A 25,519-nucleotide genomic window follows, 5' to 3' on the forward strand; every position below is an offset into this window, starting at 1 on the left:
AAATTTTTTTCAGTTATAGATATCAAAATTAAATTTCCCGTCTTTTAAAGAAAATAACCATGATGGCCAGACTGCCTTTTTGGCAGGTTTTAGGCTATTTTTATATATTTAACACTTTTCTCCATATCTTCAGTGTATCTTCAGGTCTGATTTTCTAAATTTTTTAAGTTAAGAATTTAAAAATTAATTTTTTGTCGTTTTAAGAAAACAACCATGGCGGCCAGACTGCCTTTTATCAGGTTTTTGGCTATTTTATATGTTTTACATATTTCCCCATATCTTTGTTTATTTTTATCCAATTTTCAAACTTTTTTGGGATATCAGTATCAAAATGATTTTTCTCATTGTTATGAACATCTTTAACATAATTTACTTTGACCATTGTCATCATACAAAATAAAACAAGATTTCATGTTTATTTTATCCAATAAATCTATTCTTGATTTTAGTAAAAACCTTTTAAATCTACTTGTACGTATTCCCATCAACGATTTTTTGTGCTTCGCTACTTATGGATGTTGTCATCCTTGTTGTTTTAATGTTGTAATTGAAAATTACATAAAATTTTATTTTTATTTAAAAAAATTTGTGCATGAAAGATGAATCCTTCTATTTCTAAAAAGAGGGAAATTTTTTTCATAATGAACATTCAGCTGATTCTGACCGCCCATGGCTGTTTGCTAAATATCGCTTTTCTTTTTATTCACATTATTATTTATTATTGACATACAAAAAGCCCTGGGCGGCTTTTGATTTTTGTCTGCTAAATTTTCTTTACAAATTTAGGGATGGGGAAGTAGTATTTTACCATGAAAAGGGGGTGAGTATTCATCCTCTTATCCTTTTTCCTTATGGCTCTAAAACATAGGGTGCTCAAGTCGGACAATGAATGAGCATACCATAGTTCAGGATAGTTGCACTGGAAAAGTTTGAAAACCGTTATTTTGTACCCTCCAATACAAATTTTATAATACTCCACAAAGTCTTGACGCAAACAAATGAAAGGAGGGGTATAGTACCTTTCATGGCAAAGCCCCTTAAGGGGCGTTTCTTCGTATTTTCACAGTAGCTTTTCTAGTCAATGCGGGGGGCTCTCTAACCCTGCTGGGCCAATTGCATAACCCTACGAGGCAATCACCTAACCCAATATAACCTAACCTAATCTAAAATAAACAATCAAAACGCATTTTGAAAATACGACGAATTGCCACGAAAGGGACTATACCCGAAAGGGGTCATTAAAATTTTAAGGGTATTTTTTTTGGTTCCCAATGTTTTTTTGTACTTGAAAACTTGTTTATAAAAATTTATATAAAAATGTATAGATAGATAATGTCCTTGAACACTTATAAATTGTTTTATTTGTTTACAAAGATAAATAAAAAAGTAAATAACTTTTTCAAATATCTTGCCTAGACTAAAACCTCTATTGTAAATAATAAACTAATCGATCCAGCGGTTTCCGAAATTATACATATTATATGTACAAATTATACATAGCCACAAGTAGAATACCTTTCCAAAATCTATGAGAAGATTCCCTGTAAAGGAGAGTAATATTGGTCCATCGATTAACGAACTTTCGGTTCAATCAAAAGTAGATAGACAGTAAGACAATTTGTTTAGACTTACAAATTAATTTTCTGCTTATTAAGTTATAAAACACTCTAATAGTTATTATTCGTTTGTCCTTTCTTCCAATTTTAGAGCTTCGCTTTTGTGGATATTGTCATCATTAGACATAATTGTCTACGTTAATTTTTCACTTTCTTTCCCTCTGAATTATTGTTTAAATAAAAGTATGACAGGTTTGAAACAAACACACACACACCAGTGATGGAGGGGACATTTGGCATTTTACTACAGTAGTCCCCAAAGTTTTATAAAAACGTATTCTTAGTCGTTAGCCTAACAACTTTGAGGACCTTTATTGAATTTTGATTGGTTGCTTCAATAATTGTAATTTAGTGAAGGAAATTTTGTGTAGCATCATTACAGTGATGCATAATAATTTTTCTGCTATTGTCTTATCTCTTTAGATCCCTACACATACACATACACACACACACACACACACACACACACACACATACACAAACTAAGTTGACAAAACTTTACAACAAAACTTGACACAAAATTTCACAATTTTGTTATCAAAACTATTCCCAATCCTTAAAAATTATTTAGGTATTTATTTTCGAAAAAGTTTTTCCTAGATATTTAATAACTACTAGATGGCCAGTAACGTTGAGATATTTTTCGTAGAAATAGGTTTGAGTAAAAGCTCCTTTTCTTCCTCTAATATTCTGGTAAATTGTTTGAGCTTTTCTTTTAATAGATGTTGTAATCCTTTTTTTTAAGGACCGAACTCTTTTGGTTATAAAATCCATCACATTGAATTTTAATCATCACGTCTTTCTCTCTCTAACTTACCTAGTCAAACTTTTTTGCTGTTACTATTATGTCAACATAAGTAGGCATAGGAGGGAGGGGACATTGGGCTGTTTATCACAATAGTCCACAAAGTTTTCTTTTTTGTTGGCTTAAAAACTTTAGGGTCTTTCAATGCATTTAATTTTTGGTGTACAAGTTGTGTTTACAAACATTTCAACCACTGATTGTAATCTACCGGTAATGTATTTAAATTTATCGGCCATTGTCTTATCCTTTTAAATCTCTGAGGCATACTGATATTATTAAAATAGAGTTATATGATCAATATAACTTTGTAACAGTTATGCTTGAAAATATTCAGAATGTGGACGTGAACAGCAGACAAATTTACTCTAATTCTTCGAAATATGTACATAATTATTTTGCTTCTCATTTGAATCCAATTCAGGATTTTAAATGAAATTAGTAAAATTGTAAGATACCTTATTGTTTTAGAAAGGAGAAGCAGGAATCAATGGAGCTGATATTGGTCTGGGATTAGTCAGGTACATAGATAGATAGATAGTTAGATAGATAGATAGACAGAGTGATAGTTATATATAGAGAGGGATAGATGGGTAAACAATAGATAGACAGATGGACAAAATTATAGACATAGAGAGGCATAGACAGATAGACAATAGACATAGTAAATATAGATAGAAATAGAATTAGTTAGTTAGAGTAAAAAATAGATAAATAAACAGATGGATATATAGACAGAGTGATAGTTATATATATAGAGGGATAGATAGATAGACAATAGACATAATAAATGTAGATAAATATGTATATAGCTAGTTAGTAAGAGTATTAGTTAGATATATAGTTGGAAAAAATGATAGACATAGAGAGGAATAGATAGATAAACAATAGACATAGTAAATATAGATAGAAATAAAATTAGTTAGTTAGAGTAAAAAATATATAAATAAACAGATGGATATGTAGACATAATGATAGATATAGAGAGGCATAGACAGATAGACAATAGACATAGTAAATATAGATATATATATATAGCTAGGTTAGAGTATTAGATAGATAGATAGATGGAAAAAATGATAGATATAGAGAGGAATAGATATATAGACAATAGACATAATAAATGTAGATAAATATGTATATAGCTAGTTAGTAAGAGTATGAGTTAGATATATAGTTGGAAAAATTATAGACATAGAGAGGCATAGACAGATAGACAATAGACATAGTAAATATAGATAGAAATAGAATTAGTTGGTTAGAGTAAAAAATAGATAAATAAACAGATGGATATATAGAGGCATAGATAGATAGACAATAAACATAGTGAATGTAGATATATATATAGATAGGTTAGAGTCAGGAATAAGGTATAACAAACAAGCGAAATAAATCTGAAATATTATTTGGGGGACAAATGGAGAGGTCTTCAATTTTACGATGTGTTGCCCCCCAACGACAGCTGAAAAACACGTATAGGTTTCGTTATTTTTTTTCTTCAAATTAATTTCATTGTTGGTAGAAGCTGGGTTAGAGTATTAAATTGATAGATAGATGGTCAAAATGATGAATATAGAGAGGCATAGACAATTAGACATAGTAAATATAGATAGAAATATAGTTAGTTAGTTAGAGTAATAGATAGATAAATGAGTAGAATGGTAAAAATGAAATATTTCATTGTAGAGTAGCTGCAGTTTTACTTAGTTTTGAATTTTCTTAAGAAAGATGAAATAGATTAGATTAGATTAGATTTATTATTCTTGGGTGTACATACATAGAAAAAAAAACAACAAAATAATAAATGAATTAAATGAATATTATATACATTTATATATACAGTCAAATTTTATTGATATGGTTAATTTATAAAAAAAAATTTCTTCCCAAATGGCAGTATCCTAAAAACTAGGAAGTATGCAGTAATGTGTATTCACACATTGTTTTCATACAGGCCATATAGATAAGACAAAAAAATAGAAAAAAGATAATAAGCAATAAATAAAATCATATTGGAGAGGAAAGAATGATAATAGGAAGGATTGATTAGGGCATACAAGTCTCACACCATTATTGCAATAATAGAAATTTAAAAAAAAAACATTTTAACAAATAGATTTTGATTGATTTATCAGATTTCAAACAATATTGAAAAGAAATATAATTTTATCTACATTCTTGACATAATGGGTTGTTACACACTAAAGTTAAGCTTGATAACAAAGATTCTTTTAGATTTTTTATAAATTTTTTTCTTGATTGATTGTGGGTTAATAAATCATTATTACAATGGTTATTCCATAATTCTTGAAAATGATACTTAGGAAATCTTTCAATAGATTTAAACTTCGGTTTTTTAACATCAAACATATTAGAGTTTCTAAGATTTCTGGTATGTAATTGATTACGGCGAAGCCATGTACCTTGAAAGGAACTTGGTAGCTTACTGTTTATAAAATCATACATAAATAATAATTTCAAATAATTAGCTGATTCATGTAAAGGAAGGACATTCATTTTTTTAAATAAAGGCATTGTGTGTGAGATGTGTTTCTTACTAAAAACAATTCTTATTGCCTTTTTTTGCAATTTAATTAATGGTTCCATAGTAGATTTAAGACCACAACTCCAGGCAGGTAAACAGTAAAGTAAATGACTATGTTTAATAAAGAGGAAATGGTGTTCATCATCATAAAAGATGCAACCACACACAGAGACACACACATACCAAAAATCAAGGAGGGAGGGAAATTGGACTGTAAATTATACTGGTACCCAAAGTTTTGTTGTCTCATTCACTTATTCGTTGGCTCAAAAACTTTGGGTACTTTATTGAATTTTAATTGGTTTCTTCGAAACTAGCAATTTCCAAACTTTTCAACCAATGATTTTAATCTACAGAAGGAGTATTTTTGTTTACCATTAATAAGAATCGACATACACCAATTTAAAGTTCATTGTCTTATCCCTTAAGATCCCTAACCAAAAATATAAGATCACCCATACATTTTTAAAGACAATGTATTTAAAATTTTAGTCTTCTTATTCGTTGGCCTAAAAACCTTGGAACTTATTAAATTTTGAATAGTTGATTATTTAAGTAGGGTGTACAAACGGTTCAACTACTAATTTTAATATAAAGAAGGGGTAATTTTGTGTAATATCATTGGGGATGTACAACAATTTATCGGCCATTGTCTTATATCTTTAGATCCCTGTGGAATGACCAATTTAAAAAAATAACTTTTTTTAGTTTTCTGGTTGTAGCTGGTGGTGGAACTATTATTGGAATAATTTGGGGCTATGTCTGTGCTTGGACAACAAGGTAAAAATTAATTTTAGATATATTAGTAGAGTAAAACAATAGACGGGGAAGGGGTTAGATAACTCTATGTCCCCATCCCAAGGACCTTGTGCCGACTCTCCATTAAGTCTTTGAAAATCAATCAATAATTTAACACAGCCAAGTAGCAGAAAACTATTTGCTAGCAGACAAAAAAGGTCTTTGGAAAAGGGAGGCAGGTAGTTATCTGTATATATATACATCTATAATGTATGTAGATTTTTTGATTCATATATTCAAAACATTAATAGATTAGTTGATAGATTACTTCATAAAGAAGGCGTCTTAACTTTTTTGCTTTTTATTTAGAATAGCTAGCTGGTGCTTTTAGTACGTAGTAGATGTAAAATTTTCCATAGAATTTAGATACGCAATCGGTTTTTTTTTGTAGACCTCTTATTTTTGAAGTAATTTAAGTTTTTTTAAAAAATAATTAAGTCGGTTTTAAGGTACTAAAACACAACAAAATAAAAGAAGAAAATTGCCAGTATGAACAAAAATAGTAAGATCTTTAATTTGACACCTTACTTTTTAAGTTCTGTTGAGTAATGATTGAAATAATCTATTTTTTTAACCTTGGTTTAATAAAAACTTTAAACTTAAATATTTTCTCACACAGACATAAAACATATGGGTTCATATATACCTTTAGAATCAGAAAAATAATACGAATCTATTCTAAGCAAGATTGAAAAAAAAGTAAAAACTTTAAAAAATATAAATGATCTAAAATATTATATTTTTACAGGCAACACTTAATTGTAACTATTGTAACTATCAAAAATATCAAAAATTGACAAATCAAGAAGCTTCAACTCAAAACTTAACCAATAGAATTGACAAAAAAAAGGATAATGTTCATACAATATATACAATAGATACTACAAGAAAAATAGTGATACTTACATAACATGTAAAGAATGAAAAATTATGAACAAATATGCTTCAATCTATTTATAAACTTCAAAACAATGCAATTAAATGTGTTTAAAAAATATCTGTTACAGTGTATGTACATTTGTTTAGGTTTTGTTCAAGTCAACCCTTTAAAGCCAAAAATTATGATTCTTAAAATAAATTTATATTTTTTATCATATTTTTATAAAACTTTTTCAATTTTGCTTAGAATGGATTCGTAATATTTTTCTCATTCTAAAGTCATCTATAAACACATATTTTTTATGCCTGTGAGAGAAAATATTAAGGTTTACAGTTTTTGTTCACCGAGGTTAAAAAAATTGATTTTTTTAACAATTACTTAACAGAATTTAAAAAGTAAGGTGTCAAATTAAAGATCTTACTATTTTTGTTCATTATGGCTATTTTTTTCTCTTTTTTTGTTCTGTTTTAGTACCTTAAAACCGACTTAATTATTTAAAAAAAAAAACTTAATTTACTTAAAAAATAAGAGGTCTACAAAAAAAACAATTGCATATCTGAATTCTATGGAAAATTTTACATCTACTACGTACTAAAAGCACCGGCTAGCTATTCTAAATAAAAAGCAAAAAAGTTAAGACGCCTTCTTTGTAGACTTTTCTTTTGTTAGAATGAGAGATAGATTTATTAATGCATTGATTATTGATTAAAGAATGAATTTATAGCTTGATAAATAAATTGATATCCGCGACCATGTATCAACACATAGCGCATCCGCTCGTCGCTGGCCCCCCTTAGTTATCCTATGTTATTGGTTAGAGTGTCTCGCCCGTATGAGGTAATTGATAGGTTGATAAATTGATTGATATATTTTTAAAAGATTGATCGATATATTCAATAAAAATGTTGATAGCTGCATTAATATGTATTGATTGTAGATCATAGATAATTGATATATAAATTGTTTAATAATTGATTAAAACTAAAATAAAAAATGGAGGGTCGTTGTGTTCCCTTTCCCCTCACTGGAGGCCTCTATTGGTGTAGATGAAATCATAAAATAAAGTAACAGGATCTATGTCTGTCGGTCTGTACTGAAGGATCTCACTAACCACTGAACCGTTATGGTCCTACTTTACTGGGAGGCTTCTCATAGGTCGTGGGAAAGTTTATAACTATTTAGGGGGAGGTTACCACAACCCTTCGCCCCTAGAAAAAAATTATCCCCCCAAAACTATAATTAAAAATGGGAATGAGGTAGTCGACATCTCCCTCCCAAATTTTTTTTACTTTATTTTTTAAAATCTAAAACATAGAGGTAGTTATCGAATTCAACTCCTCCCTCCTCAAGTGTCCCTAGGGCCTAGGGGCCTTTAGGGTGTAGCATAGATAAATCTTTGAAAAAACATAATTCAAAAACAATTTGTAGACATATGAAGAGTGTCCAACTGATGGAAGCCCTTGTAACAATATCCATGGCGTACCTCTCCTATCTCACCGCGGAAATATTTCACATGTCCGGCATTCTAGCTGTTACCTTCTGTGGTATCACCATGAAGAACTACGTACAGAAGGTAGATTATTAAAGGGGGGGGGGGAGTTTTGACACATTTGCGTAAACCTGGCACCTAGGCTTTATCTTTGGACTGAGAGGATAGGTTATTTCAGATAAAACTATTCTTATATGATGAATTTCACGAAGTTTTAATATTTTTTGGATAGGCCTCCAGGTTACGGAGCTGCAGGCCTCCAGGTGGCCTCTGTACAGGTAAAAATGAACATTTTTTTTAAAGTTACAGGTCAACTTATAAAACAAAATATGCATCTTTTTTAATGTTATTCACATATTTGAAGAAAAAACATGCATATTTTGTTTCATAAGCTGACCTCTAACTCTTAAAATTTTTTTTTTCATTTTTACCTGTACAGAGAACACCTGGAGGCCTGCAGCTCCGGAACCTGGAGGCCTATCCAAAAAATATTAAAACTTCGTGAAATTCATCATATAAGAATGATTTTATCTGTAATAACCTATCCTCTCAGTCCAAAGATAAAGCCGAGGTGCCAGGTTTACGTAAATGTGTCCAAACTTCCCCCCCCCCCTTGCATTCATTACCTTTGTGTTCTAATTGAACCTATTTGTGGACTAAGTAACTTACATATAAATATTTTTTTCTTGTTTATTGATGGATATTAAAATCATTTAATATATATACCATATTCAAATTTTACAAAAAAAAAATGGGGGAAGAGGACCACCCCAAAGGGACGTCCAAGATTTTATTTCAAGGGGGGTAAAATGTGGTGTTTCAAGGGTTTTGGGTGAGGGGTAATCTTGTGTATTTTTAAAATTTTGACAGGGGTAGAGGGATTTCAAAGTTTGTGTGGGGTAAATGACCTCTTAAAACCCGCCTCCTTGAACGCCTTTGCCTCCACTTTTAATTACATATTAAAGAAAAAGTAAAACAAATTGGGTTTATATTTTTCCATCTGTTGATATCTGAAGGAGGGCGAAGAAGCTTCACTGTAAGGATATCCACATCAGTTCAGTGGCTAGCATGATTCACTCAACAGACAGACATTATGTTAACATTTTCTATTCTTGTCTTTTAAGAATGTATCAGATTCCTCGAATGCTACCATCAAGAGTATGATGCACATCCTAGCCAATATCTCTGAAATGACCATCTTCCTGTTTCTTGGTGTTATCACAGTCTACAATGAAAGCTACTAGTATGTTATTTTTATTAGTAAAGATACACTATAACTAACTTTGTCTGTTAATCAGTCTATAACGCTATGAAGGAAAGGTGATTTTCTCAACTGCTGTTTAAGATAGAAAACTCACATTTTTGTTAAAGATTCCCTATACCATACAACATCCAGTATATAATTTACTTGGTCTGTCAGTCTGTCGGTCATGCTTCAAATTACTTAATAAAAAGGTGAAAAATGGTAACTAAACCCAAAGAAGGTCCAAGAGAACTGACGGACGGACAGACAATATAATTATAGAGTAGATTCGATTCTAAAATTGGTAAAAAGAACATAAAGTATTTACATAAGTTGCTAATTGTAGATACAAATTACATTAAAAATAATTATAAAGATAGTACAATTTGTTAAAAAAGGTGAAGGCTATGTTTTTGTCGGATATAATCTAATTATGTCAGAAATTAACAAAACCATGATGTGTCCTTCTTAATTAAAAAGCCTAGTAGTTTCTTACTAAAGTTAATAATTTTCAAATATCACAGTGTAATATCAGATAGAGCCTATTTAAAATTGAGATGTTATAATTATGGAACTAAATGTCTTTAGAAATAAAACTGGGTTGATATATCATAGTTTTACATTTTGAGCAGGGTTGTCCAATACAGAAAATATTTCAAACTAAGGCATGTATTTAATAGTACGGGTTATAAATTTTAAAAAAGTGAGAGATGGGGGGGGGGGAGGGAGGAGGAAAAATGTACCACAGAAGGAAACCAGTAGGGCCTCTAAATGCAGTGCCCTAACTCTAGCCTTACCTAAAATAAAACGGGAAAAATTTCTCTTTTTTAAAACTTATTTCAAAATAAGAGGGTGGAGGGTGGGTTGTGCTTGTGAATTGAGGGAACCCGCACTAAAAAATGCTTAAAATTAATTGTTTTATTTTAGTTTCAACTTTTGGTTCATCATTGCCACAGTTGTCTGCTGTTTGGTTTGGAGAGTCATAGGCAGGAGATACCAACTTCTTAAATCAAAGTTTTGTAGCTAATTTGCAGTACCTCATTAGGAGGTACTCTATTATTATTTGGCTCTAGAGCAATGTATGACATAGTTGAAGTAACACCTATCAGACAACTAACTCTTTGCACCTATTGTTAGACAATGCTATTCTTGCTACGTTTATGATTAGTGTTAATTGCTTGTCGTATCAACTATAAATATTACATATTTCATATACAGCACATATGTAGAGAATAAAAAAGTGTTAGAGCAGGGTCAGGGTTGATTTATGATTGGTTTGTACAAAGTGACAGGGTTCAAATTTTCAACAAATAATTTTCATCGACATAAAGAATATTTTTGCAAATTTTTGAAATATGTTAATATATATATTTTCCATTTTCCCATAACTGAAGATTTTTTCACTTTGAAAAAAGAACTTTAATCATACGTCATATGAAAAAAAATTGATAATGTATTAAAGTGATTAAAGTTGGCAATCCTGAATTCAGGAGTGTTGCTTCTTGCTAAACTAACAAATCTAATTAGGTAAACTTTCATCATAACATTGGGGATAAATAGATAGATCTTAGATGGGTAGATAGCAGGAAGATATATAAATAGATAGGTAGGAAGACAGATAGAAAAATAGATAGATAGCAATTGAGTATAGAAATCTTGATAGATAAATTTAAATAAAGCTAAGAAAATAGACGGGTGGATAGTAGCGTGACCAAAATACTTTTTTAGCACACTTTTGTAAACTATTTCATTACTCATTACAAGACCATTGGTACCTTTAAAAGAGACTTTTCAGTCAGCTATAAGTAAATTTGAATTTTTATTTCCTTCTCATGGGGTTTAAAATTTTATCGCATCAGAGCTAATGGCTTCATGGTTTAATCGTCATCATTTCGTTAGGATGCTGGGTTTAGATAGTGTCCTTGTCACAATTCCCCAAAAGATGCCTTTCCTGGGACAACCTAATGGATAGATAGAGAGAAAAGGAGAAATATTTAGATATATAGAAGTACAGGCGGAAAAAATACTTGTATTTATAATAAACTATTTTGCATTTACCTACCTTATACAGTACTGTATCTAAAAATTGTTTGGTTAAGCGTAAAAAAGAAATAATAATCCATGTAAAAAAAGAATATATACTAATCATAATATAACCAGGGATAAAAGGATGTGTTTTATAGAAAATTAATGCCAATTGAAAATAATATTAGTAGAAGCGCAGTATTCTATAGATAAACGCTTGCCTTTTCGTTATTTGTATGTGTTGAAATAATTCACTTCACTTTGTTATTAATGGATTTAAAAAATGTTATTTAATTTTGAAATTTCGCAGATTAATCCAATGTGATTTAGTAGATTTTTTAATTTCAAATTTTTAACGCTTTTTCCTCCAAGTTATAATAAAAATAGATTTTTGTCTTTATCTCATATTTATGGTAAAGAAAATAGGACAAAAATATTCTTATTCTTTACAAAGAGATGGTGTGCTTTTACTGCCGCATAACCAGCTAGTCGCAGGTTGGGTTATAGGTTATTCGAATCTTAATCCTGACCCCTTCATAGCTTAAGATACTAAGTTTTACCTACTGCTTCTATGTCGGATGAGCGACAGAAATAAACGTAAGAGAAGGGGAGTGGAAGCCTTGGCCCAAAAAAGGCGTAACTCCTTACTATGCACAGTTAGGACTTCTAGACAAAGGTCGCTCAATAAACATCTACAATAGTCGTAGTATTAGTTCCTTAGGACCTAATATAAAGGTCTGGTCCTAAGCTTTGTTGTATTCAATCGTCCGCAGAGGTATAAATCATAGATATATGATTTTCGCATATAATCAAGTCCACATTGTGTTTTACAATTTCATAATTGATGTGGATATTATGACAGGGGAAAAATTGTCGTCAATTTAGTTTGTTACCATGTAACTCATTTATTGGTCGGTCCGTCACTTTAGTAGATAACAGGAAAATCTAGTGTAATATCCATATGATATGACGCATTTGCGGAGATGAATGACCACCCGTCTATGAAGAGATAATATTCATACAAAAAAATAACATATTTGTTATCAACAAGGTACAACAAGAGAAACAGAACAAGGGTGATAACATCATTTGGTAGCTTGGATAGTTTTTAGAAGAAAAGCAAGGACAAATATGACCATAAGTAAATTTTTCATATTTTTTACTTATTTTACTATTATATCGTTATCGCAGTTTTTGAGGGTTAATGATGGTGTCACGGCAATAAAAGCGTTTTTTTTGTATAATTTTACATATTTTCTTTTAAAATTTTTCTTGATACCTTTTATAGCCTACGGTATTAATTAAATAAGGTCCCATCCAGGGACGTCCAGGGGGGCAGGGAAAATGTGTGATTACTCCTATCCCTAGAGATCTTAGGGGTTGTCTAGGAGCCCCCAAATGTTTTGGTAATTTAATGCATTTTATACCCCCTCCATAGAAAGTGAAGTGCCTATGACACACCAAAAATTTATTTTGGAAGAACACAGTAATAGTGTCTGACTAATTATGACGTAACAAAAAAAAATAGCCAATGAGAGGCCGTTATTGACCAATGGTAAAATTTATAGTGGCCTCTCATTGGCTAATTTTTTTTGTTACGTCATAATCAGTCAAACACTATTACTATGTTCATTTTGGAAGATTTCACCATTTCTCGCAAAAATGTGGGTTTTAACCACCAGCTCCCCCATAAAAAAATATATATTTTAGGAGAGTATTTCGTCCCTGCCATTAAAGTAATTCTAATGAGATAAATTACCCCCAACAAAGCAAAAAGCTTGCACGTCCTTGTTCCCCTCAAATACTTCCACTCCCTCAGCAAATGGATTATTAAGAACTATTCATAATTAATCCTGAATATATCAGTGCCATACTGTTAGATCCAAATCATTGAAAAACTTTGCTGTCAAAGATATCTTATTAGGTGTGAACAAGAGGGAAAAAAGTTTTTGAGGAACTTCGTTTTCTACAAAAAGATTAGAGTTAGCTAACTTTGATAGGTAAAATAAAAGTATATCTTTACTTTTTTCCTCTTATTAGTTCCTTTAATAACGCAGTATCCTTCTTTTTAAGTCCAGTTAGATTAGTTAGTTAAATGGCCCGATTGAATTTCTATTTTAGGGCAGCTTTACGAAGCTCAAATTAAAGGATTGTTTTAGGCTATTTTTATCTACATATATTCTATACTATATTAATTCGGAATCTTGAGGGATAACACTATGTACAAAACATAAATGTTCATCAACAATGACTATATACAAAACAATTCCATTGTTTATATAAAATGATTGGTCAAAAGTTTTAGTTTAAAAAAAAAAGTTTGTAATACATTGAATAAGATACCATTATATTACAGTCAAATTCCCCCCCCCCCCATGTTCGTTTAGGTACAAAAATGTTCTTATTTACCCTACTAAAAAGTTACACAGATAATATGTAACACATATCAGGTGTGAATTAATTTCCGCAAAGATTCATGGAAGGACAAACAGACAAAAGTAATGATAGAGAAGATATTCAGTTGTTAAATATGCAATAGTTCTTGAACAATTAAACCTTCCTGAAATAATATTTGTAATGTTATCTTATGCAAGACCGACAGACTGACGAACAAAGTAATTTGTACACTTGATGGTCATTCACAAAACTTTTATCCGTCTATCTTCACTAGCAGCCGAAAAATTTGCGGACAGACAAAGCGAATTAAAGAGTAGCTTATTTACTAAAAGAAGGAATGTATATAAATAAAAGAAGAAGGATAATTTTAGATTGTGCGGTTAAAAAATATGCAGCTTCTGAATATTTGTTGTTGTGATATTAAAGTAAAACAATAGAGGGGGAATGGGTTAAATAACTGTATGTCTCCAACCCGTGGACCTTGTGCCGACTTTCTATTGTGTCTTTGAATATCAACCAATAGCGTTGGAAATATCAACACATCCAAGTACAAAATCGCAGAAAGTAATTTGCTAGCAGACGAAAAGTGTCCCACACATTGGATCCATTTAGTTATCTATACTTGTACATTTATTATTGTGATACTTTTGCGGAAGTGAGTGTACACCAACACATCAACATGCAAAGTTTTTAATCAAATTACTCAATACTTCCTAGTTCTAGTAGCACAATACTAATTTCTAAGGCAGCTGGATGTAAATGTATATATCCTTTGTATTCCCAAACATTTTTAGTTTTAGTAATCATTGAAAATAAACCAATGGTGTTGGTTATATCAACACAGCCAAGTAGCAGAAAACAATTTGGTAGCAGACGAATAACGTCATTAAAAAGGGAGGGAGATAGTTATCAGTATATACATCTATACTATAGATCTGTTGACTTGATAATAGAGATGCTTCGTTTTTATTGTTGTACCTTGTTGTGTGATGAATCATTATTAAAAATTTCAGATGAAGAGGATAATTTCATCATAAAAAACTGCTGCCAGTTAGCCTATTTGAATTGGACTTTCGGACTTTTGTGTTTACTGTTACATCATTACTGATTCGACTAATTTTGAGGATAGTTTAGTAACAGCCTAAAGCAACGTAGTCTTTATCATATATTTTTAACTGCAACCTAAATTCAAGGGGTTCTTAGATTTTTAATACATAAATATCACAGTAGAGTTTCTATATATGAAATGAAATTTTCTTGGGAAAAAATATTTGTTAAAACCAGCCATCTTTTCTGTCTGCTATATTCAAAACTAACTCAGCTGGTTAGCGGGGCATTGATGCGCTAGTACCCAAAGTCAGACAGAACCTGCTGAATTCGTGCACATTCCCTTTAAGCCAGTACCCAAAGTCTGAGACTCCTAAAAATTGAATATTCGATCCATTGTCCCCTCCCTTACTCCCTGTGTCTTTATATAGTTTTGTTTAATAAAACCTGGATAACTTATATACGACGGGTATATAATAGAATCTCATTTAATTCAATACCAGGGATAAGAAGGGATATAGAAAATACTTAGATATGAAGGGATATGACAATGACCGATCTATTGATGTACATCCCCAATGATGACACACAAATTTACCCCTTCTGTAGATTACAAGTTGTGGTTAAAACGTATGGAAACACACCTTAAAGAATCACCCTATCAAAATTCAATAAAAGTCCCCAAAGTTGTTAAGCCAACGAATAAAGAACATTATTAGAATACTTTGGGGACTAGTGTTATAAACATCCCAATGTCCCCTCCCTCCCTAGAATTAACTCAGCTACTGTACAAGCTATCACAGTTGTACTGTATAGAAAAGCTTAAAGAAATGATTAATATTATACTTTTATTATTATTCTAATGCATATTAATTGTAAAGAATATATTTGTATTTTATGTCTCACTGATTTTTGCAGCAAAGCTGCTCATTTCATAACTTTCTACACTATCCGTACGTTCATAATGGATAGCTTATGTGGAAAATCTAGGCATGTTAGCTAATAAATTATAGATGATGATTTATGCAACAATAAGGTACAATTTAGAAAGCATAGCAACTGTATGTTATTTAAAACTTTATTTGTACTATATGATACATAATATACCCAATATTTTATTGTTTAATGCTGATTCCTTGGGCAATAGGGCTCTTCTTTTATGGATGTGTTCATCCTTGTTGTATTTAGGATTAAGAAGATCAGTGGTATTGAACAAGTAATTATGATGTATGGAGGTCAGTAGATAGATAGATAGGAAAATTATCTGTATTTTTATTATATTTTTTTTTTTTTAAATAACTAGCGAGTGAGCCTACAGTATCTAGAGGATTCTGTATTCAAAATAGCCTAGTACCAACCCAAGAATTAAATCTAAAATTTAAATAGCCTTAAACTATCCTGTGATTTACTTGAAAATTCCCTATAAAGGAGAGCTCAATCAGTTTAGTAGTCGTAAGCTTTAGACAAAAAAAATTTTATACTTTATATAATCAGATCTAGTGATTTAATGACAATATCTGTTAAAATTTAAATTTTAGTACATCTTAAAATACTTCATATTTACTTTTCCTTCTTTATTTAAAATTATCATTGATTTACTAATTGACATAACCAGCCTTGATTTTCTATAAAATTATATCAACCAAGGTTTGAGAGGAGGTGTAGCTTTTGCTCTGGTGCTGTCCCTGAAATCTCCCCACAAATACCTATTTGTAACTACAACTCTGGCCATGGTATATTTCACAGTCTTCTTTCAGGTATGTACTTTGATTATCATATCAAACAGGTTGGGATTGGGGACAACCCTCTTTCCTACCAACCAACTATTTGATGTTTATTATTAAAGAAAATTAGGTAAATAATCTAGTGCCTGATCAGTACCAATAGAAAAACATTTCAAAGAAATCAATTATTACAGAAGCTTCTTGGATATTACTGTTCATAATTATTCAAAAAAAATAACATGGATATCCAGGACAGGGGTGTAATGGGGTTTCTAAACCCTTGTGAAAAGGGGAAGGCCTCTCAAGATAGCTTTGCATAATTAGATCTTTTGTATGCTTTGATATAAATTAGCTACTTAATATTTGAAAATTACTTAAAACCCAACTCTATGTTTTTGGAACGTCTATCTCACTCATTAAATTCTGAAATTGCTCCTTAATGGATATTTCAACAACTATTTTATTGTCTTCAAGGATGCGGTGATTTTGCCATTGTTTCTATCTATATTAAAATTATATCTATATTTCAGGGAATTACAATCAAACCCCTGGTAAGGTTGTTACGTGTTAAAACTAGATCAAACACAGACCCATCCATGACAGAAAGAGTAACTAACAGGTTAGTTAATATATTTTAGATTTTAGTAAAATAAAATAGCATTCTTTCAATAAGATTGTAAAATACTTAGATGTAGTATCCACAATTTTATTAGAAACTTTTATACATAAAGAAAATTGATAGATTAATTTTTTGTTGTCTTTAAATCTTTAAAAAATTAAATAAACAAAATAATAGATTATCTTATATGTTTTGATTTTAGGCTGATGGATCTTGCAAAGCTTGGAATTGGTGACATTCTAGGAGAACAAAGTGAAATTCCTCTCAGAACAAGAAGGGTTTACAAGGTAATGATTCGAGGATTTCCCCTCTTTTTGTTATTGTTAAAGGTCTGGTCTTATGCCATTTGATGAACAAACCTTGTGTTGAACCAATTATTAAAGTATTTTCACCCTGAAATATTAAGACGCTTCTTATAAAGCTAAAAATTTTCACATGGTGTTTCCAGAATAGGCCTTAAGGAGAAAGATCATAAACCAAACCCAGTTTTGAAATATTTTGCTCATGGAAACATTGGACCTAATTGTTTATTTTAAAACTAATTCTTTTCTAGAACTTTGATGATAATTACCTACAATGACTCCTGCAAGAGTAAAGTCTCTTTATATAAATATCGATACTACTATTGAAAAAAATCGTCCTTTTAAAACTAATACTTTTCTAGAACTTTGATGAGCACTACCTGCAACGACTTCTGCTTAGAGACAGAAAACCAGAACCCAAATTCCAGGAAAAGATAATTAAAGTTAGATTTAAACTGGAATAATTTTGGTAATAAGAAGAGTTGATTTGGCGAAGTTTTCAAGTGAATGTGTGTGTGTCTGTTAATAATGAATTGGTATATTAGGAACCCAGTAAAAGTTTCGGACTAATTATGACGTAAAAAAAATAATTAGCCAATGAGAGGTAACTATAAATTTTACCATTGGTCAATAATGGCCTCTCATTGGCTAATTTTTTTTACGTCATAATCAGTCCGACACTATTACTGGGTTCGATATAAACAAAATTGTAATTGTCTTATTGATATTCAGGAGACATTTGATACCATTATTCAAAATGATTACCTAACCAAGATGGGTAAAAAACCCTCTGGACATCATTAAACAGGGATTGGCTAAAAGAAGATAAATTAATCTTAGCCTGTTTGTTGAAAAGTACAGTTTTAATATCCTGTACCATCTAAATTGACAATTAGATAATCAGCGATTTAAATTTTTTTTAATGTACCATATTTCAATGCATATTTATTAAACAAAAAATTACTGAAAATATGTTTCTGCTTTGAATAGTTTAATAAATAATTATTCTTATTAGTTATTAAAGTACATAAACTGATTTTTTCTTTATTTCAAACAAAGATATATTATTTTTATTACATGTATTCTTTTCAAAAGAGCACAAATATAAATCTTCATAAAAAGGATTTTCAACGCGATTTTCAATGGAGCTTCTTCAAAAGGCATAAAAGAAGTGTCTCAAAGCTAAACGTACTCTGAGAACATTTGGTATAACTATTTCTAAAATAATTGCTTAAAAAGTTTTATAGTAGTACTTCTATACTTTACAGTGTAGCTTTTCATAGGTCCTTAGAAGGTTTGTAACTATTTCATTTTTATTTTTAAAACTTAAATTAAGGGTTGGTAATGTGTATTGAAGCCTATAAAAATGGGGATAAATTTGAAAACTTTTGGCTAAAATATCCCAAATAACATCTCATTATATAGGAGCTAAAAATACTGCAAACATTTTTGTAGTTTCGCTAAAAGGACATGTATGGAATTGATAATCAAATACAAATATCAAAGTACAGTTAGGAGATGGAAACATTTCTCCTTGCTTATATTTATAATGTTTTTATTTGCACTGTATAATCATATGGAAGTTTTCATCCTTGTTTTATCAATAGTTTAACAAATGATTCGCTCTCCTATAAGATAATGATAATCTTGTAGTTGTTTCGTTTTAATGAGATAAATTTTTTTCGACTCCCAAACTTTTGTAAATGAAAATATATGATTCTTTTCCATATATGAATTATTGCATTTTAGTCGCAATGTTACCCTATAGGTCTTTTGTGTTGGTTTGATAGTATGTTCATAAAAAATTTCTATAAGAATTATTTTATAAATCTTTTTGTGGTGAAGCTACTCTATATTATCAAATTATCTGTCTGTCTATCCGTCAGGATCATACCGGAGAAAATTTAAGACTTAAGATTTTTTAAAGAATATGTTTTACAAAAAATATGATTCCTCTGATTAATAAGCATATGCCTAATAACTACCAGTGATCTTAATGTATAAGATATTACACAATGATAATAAACAAAATTAGCCCTTATGGTTAACTTAAACAGGAACTTCTTGTGGACAAAAATATTTAGCTAATTTTTACAATAAAATTTCCTAAGAAATTCAACTAAATATTTGAATAAAATGAAATGTACTCTATTTAACCAATAATATGTTCAGATTGTGCTTGAACTGTGATGCTATTGGTCCCATCAGAGGATTATATATCCTAAACTTTATATATCTTATTATATAAAGTACTATAGGATTTTTTTTTGAAACTTAAGATATCAATAACAACTGAACTGATTGGGCTCTCTATTTTAGATATGCTTTAGATAGGTGGTTCTAGGCTATTCTACTTTTCTTTTTAGGTTTTGGTATGGATTTAAGCTATTTTAAGATTTCTTATACAGAGTCTCTAGATGTAAGGGGCGTTTGCTAGTTTATTCTATAGTATTATAAGATAATAATGATAATAGACATAAAGAAAGTAATAATATGTCTCCTTTTTTTTCTGTCAAATAATCTTGCACCAGATGATAAATCACTTTTTTCATTATCCTATCTAGTTCATCTGAAGTAGCGAAGCTTTTTAAAAGCGAAGCTTTTCTATAATTAGGGTCGGTCCGTCCGTCCGTCCGTACGTCCGTCCGTCCGTCCGTCCGTCCGAGATAGATAGCTTTTATTCGTTAATTTAGGCATGTTAGAATTGTCCTATCGATTTCAAACTTTGCATGATGATTCCTGTAGTAGTTGGGTACGATTTAGAAAGCGTAGCAACTCTATAATCATTACCAGAATGTCCGTACGTCCATTTTAAACATGTTGATTTTTCTACTTTTTTAACAACAAATTTTCAAGTGTTCTAATTATCCGTTTGATCTGATTTTTGGTATATTGATTCCTGGGACAACAAAGAACAATATTATAAGCGAAGCATCTCTATAATCAAGTCCAAAAATGTAAGTATGTCCATAAACATTATCCTGCTTCAAGCAGTTTTTCAACTAATTTATTTACAATTTTGCTTCGACTCTTAAACTTTAAAATTCTGATTATTCAGTTCAGATACTATACAAGTGTTAATGTCCGTTTGTCCTACCGTTTCAGTGCTTCGCTTTTATGGATGTTGTCATCCTTGTTTTCAAATCAAAGTATGGTATAAACTTCCTCTTGACATTAACTTTATACGATGATTTCAGTGACGTTTTGGTACCTATACAGAATTACGTCATACAATACAAATGACCAATGATAGGCCAATATACATTGTAATTGGCCAATCGTAAAATGTATACTGGCCTATCTTTAGTCATTTTTTATATAATCTAAACCCAAACCTTTAAAAGCCGTTCATAAACTATAAAAGACAACTATGTTGGCTTTCTTAAGTGTACAAAATTGACATCATTGGATAATAGATATTGTTCGTTCTTACTTATATGTGTCAGCTAAGATAATAATAATTTAGTAAGGTTAATATTCAGACTATGTACAATAATAGTAGATTCAACCCTAGCATCTAAGGGGAAGAAAATAACCTAGATGTTTAGAAAATTTTCTGCTATAGAATCATAATAAAAGATTGACGACATTTTCTATATATTCTAAGTTAGGACGGTTAAACTGACCAATAGATTTAGATGGACAAATAAGCTAGTGAAACTTGTATTTTAGACAGTTTGACCTAAAAAAGGCATTTGGTGATTATTCAAGATAATCTTTAATGTATTCAAAATTGAGAAAGCCCAATCTTTCCCGCTTTTGTATTACTTTTGAGGAGTACGATTCCAGTTACGTCATATACGTTTCGGGAAAGAAAAAGGGAAGGGGGGAAGAAAGTCTCTTCAAAGATGAGAGAAAAGGGAAGATATTTTCTTCCCCCCTTTCCTTTTTATATGACGTCACAGGAATCGTGCTCCTCAAAAATTATACAAAAGCGGGAAATATTGGGCTTTCTCTATAAGATTAAAACCAGTCTTTTAGCCCCGAGGTGCCGAAGGCACGGGTTAAAAAACTGGTTTTAATCTTATGATTGTACATTTTTATATTCGTAGAAAGCTAGATATAATACGATGCTTTGCTAGACATAGTTTTTTCGTATGGATGAGAACCGGTTCCTATCCACCGGATTCGAATGAATACAAGAAATATCATTTATCCTCTTATATAAAGAAGTAAGTTTTTTTTGTCAGAAGCTTAAGATCTCAACAACTACTGAACCGATTATAGGTTACAAATTTTAGGTAAGCTTTACATAGGTCCTATGATAGTTTACTAGTCCCGAAGGTTGTATAATTACGTTTTTTTATTCGTTGGCTTAATGTTGAGTGTTGAAATGATTTAACTAAAAATTTTGATCTACAGAAGGGGTAATTTGTGTATATTTATTGGGAATTTACATGAACTTATCGGTCATTGCCTTATCCCTTTAGATCACTGGCTGCTTTCAATTGTAATTGTCCATGTTATTAATGCAAGCAAAGATATCATTATTCCTCTAATTTACTTCTTTTGATTCCTTACAAGTTAGATATATTACTAACATCAATATAATGATATACAATATACATAATATATGTAATCAAGGATGACAATATCCATAGACGTCCAACAGACCAGACATAAGAATATTAACAATTATAGATAGTCAGTGCTTTTTAAATTTAATATTGAATCTACAAAACGGTGTGCCAATCATTATTTAATGTGATATTATAGAACTGCTACGCATTCTAAATTGTACCTTACTCTTACAAGAAATGACAGGCAAATTTTCGAAATGTTAGGACGTTTTTTAGCATTACCAAATTACAAACCAGTTACGAATGTACGTACGGACCAACCCATATTGTAGAGAAGCTTTGCTTCTAATAATGAAATATGTAATCTTCTTGATTCTTTCATACCTGTAATAGTTTCTGTATTATAGTGGCTTTGCCCCAGGAGGGATTACCAGTGGTTTCCCAGACTTAATTACAAAGATAATATAGCCTAAAACAATCTCAGGACCAATAAGAAGCCTCACAGTAAAGGATAACCATATCCGTTCAGCGGTTAGCGAGATGCTTCACTACAGACAAAAAATGTCATTTTTACAAAATCGGCATAGTTTATTTGCATAGTTGTATGTCAAGACATATCATTTTACTGATCCAGATCGTCCGAAAGCCTTCTGAGTTTAGGCTATTATATATCAACATAAGTATATAATACACATATGACAGTTTCATATAATAAGTTAGCATATATAATTGCAATAATATGACAAAGCAATTTATATTTCGGAAATGTTTAAAACTGATACATCAATATGATGAATCTGAAAGTTTACATCATATGTATGGTATATGTTTATTATTTATGATAGATAGGTATGCACATTAACAAAGGGATAGTCAGTGCTTTTAGTTTTTATATACAGAGAGAGGTCGTTGGATTGTAAACTAAATTGGACCCCAAAGTTTAAAAATCACGATCTATTAGTTTGGGGACTATTTCTAATTGGGTTCAACAAACCTTTTATTTTTAAATTTTTACAACAAAGAAACTACAGAAGGGATAATCTTTATTTTTGTTTATCGTAATTTGAGGGGAAAGGGGTAAATTAAGTTGTCTTATTCCTTAAGATCTTTGAATATTTTATTAAAATGAAATATGGAATCTCAAAATTTATGTTAATTTTTTAAAGCAGTTTTTAATAATTTAAGAAATTTTAAGTCAAAATCCTTGGCCTGATGCTTAAAATATTATAACTCTCATTCGGGGAGGCTTCATTTAGGTTCCAGGATGCTTTTAGCCTCTTTTTTATATTCAAGTCTTTGGATAGTTTTAGGCTATTTTTTCAGCCCATTCTATATCCCTTATGTTAGGGGCGCAACCGCTAGTAACAATGTAAAGAAAAAGAGTTTCCTTTTCATAATAACATTTCCTATGTGAGTATATAGATTTATTTATAGACGTAGATATGATGTATTAGAGTTGAGTGATAGTATAGTATGCTATACTCTATATTATATTTAATATTTACAGGGTGTCTAGTGATAATATAGTATGCTATACTTTATATTATATTTAATATTTACAGGGTGTCTAGTGATAGTATATTATGCTATACTCGATATTATATTTGATATTTACAGGGTGTCTAGTGATAGTATAGTATGCTATACTCTCTCTATATTATATTTGATATTTACAGGGTGTCTAGTGATAGTATAGTATGCTATACTCTATATTATATTTAATATTTACAGGGTGTCTAGTGATAATATAGTATGCTATACTTTATATTATATACAATATTTAAAGGGTGTCTAGTGATAGTATAGTATGATATACTCTAATTTTATCTATTATTTACAGGGTGTCTAGTGAAAGTGATAAAGTTTTTGAATACGAAATTAGTTTCATGCATGTATAAAAGACCTCGTAAACATCTGGAACATTTGAGTTTTTTCTTAGTTCTGGTCAGGTTCGAAGCAATTTTTCACAGAAATAGATGGAAAAATTAAGTTTTAAATAAGAATTTATTTTTGCACTCTGTATGCTAGGAAATAAAGTAATCTGTAAATTATTTGATTAATATAAACATGACAGATAGGTATATCTATATCAATAAGAGTTATTATATATATATATTACTAACAGCTGCGTCAAAGGGTTGCTCATCGAGATGGAAAAAAAGGAAAAGGGGAGTGTATGGGGGGGGGGGGGTACTTAAGAACACCACCTTTAATTAAAAAATATTTAGAAAACTTTTAGAAAATAAAAAAAAAATTTCGGGTGATTTAATATTTTTTAATGGGTATTTTGAATTGGTAGGATGGATATTTTCAAAAAAAACTCAGGACCTGTAAAATGCTTCCCTATAAAGAATAGCTAATTACATCCATTACTTACTAAGATAACACAAGTAGTCATATACAAAACAAGGATGACAACATCCATAAAGCGAAGCTCTGAAACTTTAGGACAAACGGACATTAACACTTGAATAGTGTCAGAACTAAATAAGCAGAATGTAAATGTATAAGAGTCGAAGCAAAATTGTAGGTAAATTTGTTGAAAAAATAATTGATACGGGATAATGTTTATGGACATACTTACATTTTTAGGACTTTATTATAGAATTGCTTCGCTTATAATATTGTACTTTGTTTTCCCAGGTATCAATATATTAAAATCAGATCAATCGGATAATTAGATCACATAAAAGTTTGTTATTAAAAGAGTAAAAAAATCAACATGTTTAAAATGGACGTACGGACATTCTGGTAATGATTGATTATAGAGTGGCTTCTATTTCCAAAGCGTACCTAACTATTACCGGAATCACTATGCAAAGTTTGAAATCGATAGGACAATTCTATCATGCCTGAATTAACGAAAAACAGCTATCCGTTCCGGACGGACGGATCGACCCTAATCATAGAAAAGCTTCGCTTTTAAAAGATATTTATATTTTAATATATTTGGGTATTATAGCTAGACAATTGAACCAAATACTAACTTTTGCAGACAATCAACCCTTCCTTCGAAAAAAAATTTCTTAGTCGACTCAATAATGCAATAAGAATTTAACTGGACATACGGACATACAAAGGAAAACCCTAGTGATGCTACCGATAAAAGTAGTTTGTTATCTTAGGGGTATAAAGGGATAACATAATGGCCGATACATTGATGTACAGCCAACGATAAAAAGACAAAAGCACCCTTTCTTAAATTTTTAAATTATTGGTTAAAACATTTGAACACTCAACTTAATGAACCAAACAATTTAAAAAAAGTCCCTATAGTTGTTAAGTCAACTAAGAAAACGTTTTTATAAAACTTTGGGGACTAGTGTAATAAATAGCCCAATGTCCCCTCCCTCCCCGATGTTATCTATATAACAACAATTGGGGTGGGCATCCAATCTCGCAAACTATCACCTCTGCATAATGTTTCATATTCGCTAAAAGACATAGTAGCAAATAATTTAAAAGTAATCTGAATGTCCCCACGAAGCGGACCCTGTACTGACTTTTAATTG

The 25,519-nt window shown here is 30.5% G+C and overlaps 1 protein-coding gene across 1 annotated transcript in view; it reads left to right on the plus strand.

Moving 5' to 3' along the window:
* Window positions 1–18,501, plus strand: part of LOC145326940 (sodium/hydrogen exchanger 3-like) — a 28,759-nt gene extending 10,258 nt beyond the window's left edge. Inside the window, exons 9-20 of the mRNA XM_080170389.1 lie at window positions 2,890–2,939; window positions 5,672–5,743; window positions 8,070–8,214; window positions 9,255–9,373; window positions 10,301–10,359; window positions 10,864–10,900; window positions 16,031–16,077; window positions 16,490–16,599; window positions 17,097–17,185; window positions 17,388–17,472; window positions 17,850–17,912; window positions 18,217–18,501. Of these exons, the coding sequence (XP_080026515.1) occupies window positions 2,890–2,939; window positions 5,672–5,743; window positions 8,070–8,214; window positions 9,255–9,373; window positions 10,301–10,359; window positions 10,864–10,900; window positions 16,031–16,077; window positions 16,490–16,599; window positions 17,097–17,185; window positions 17,388–17,472; window positions 17,850–17,912; window positions 18,217–18,291 (951 nt within the window). The 3' untranslated portion in view covers window positions 18,292–18,501. The remainder of the gene's footprint in view (window positions 1–2,889; window positions 2,940–5,671; window positions 5,744–8,069; window positions 8,215–9,254; window positions 9,374–10,300; window positions 10,360–10,863; window positions 10,901–16,030; window positions 16,078–16,489; window positions 16,600–17,096; window positions 17,186–17,387; window positions 17,473–17,849; window positions 17,913–18,216) is intronic.
* Window positions 18,502–25,519: the final 7,018 nt, after the last annotated feature.

This window comes from Acartia tonsa, chromosome 8 (assembly GCF_053477335.1).
Source record: "Acartia tonsa isolate MP-2025a chromosome 8, ASM5347733v1, whole genome shotgun sequence".
Classification (NCBI taxonomy): domain Eukaryota; kingdom Metazoa; phylum Arthropoda; class Copepoda; order Calanoida; family Acartiidae; genus Acartia; species Acartia tonsa.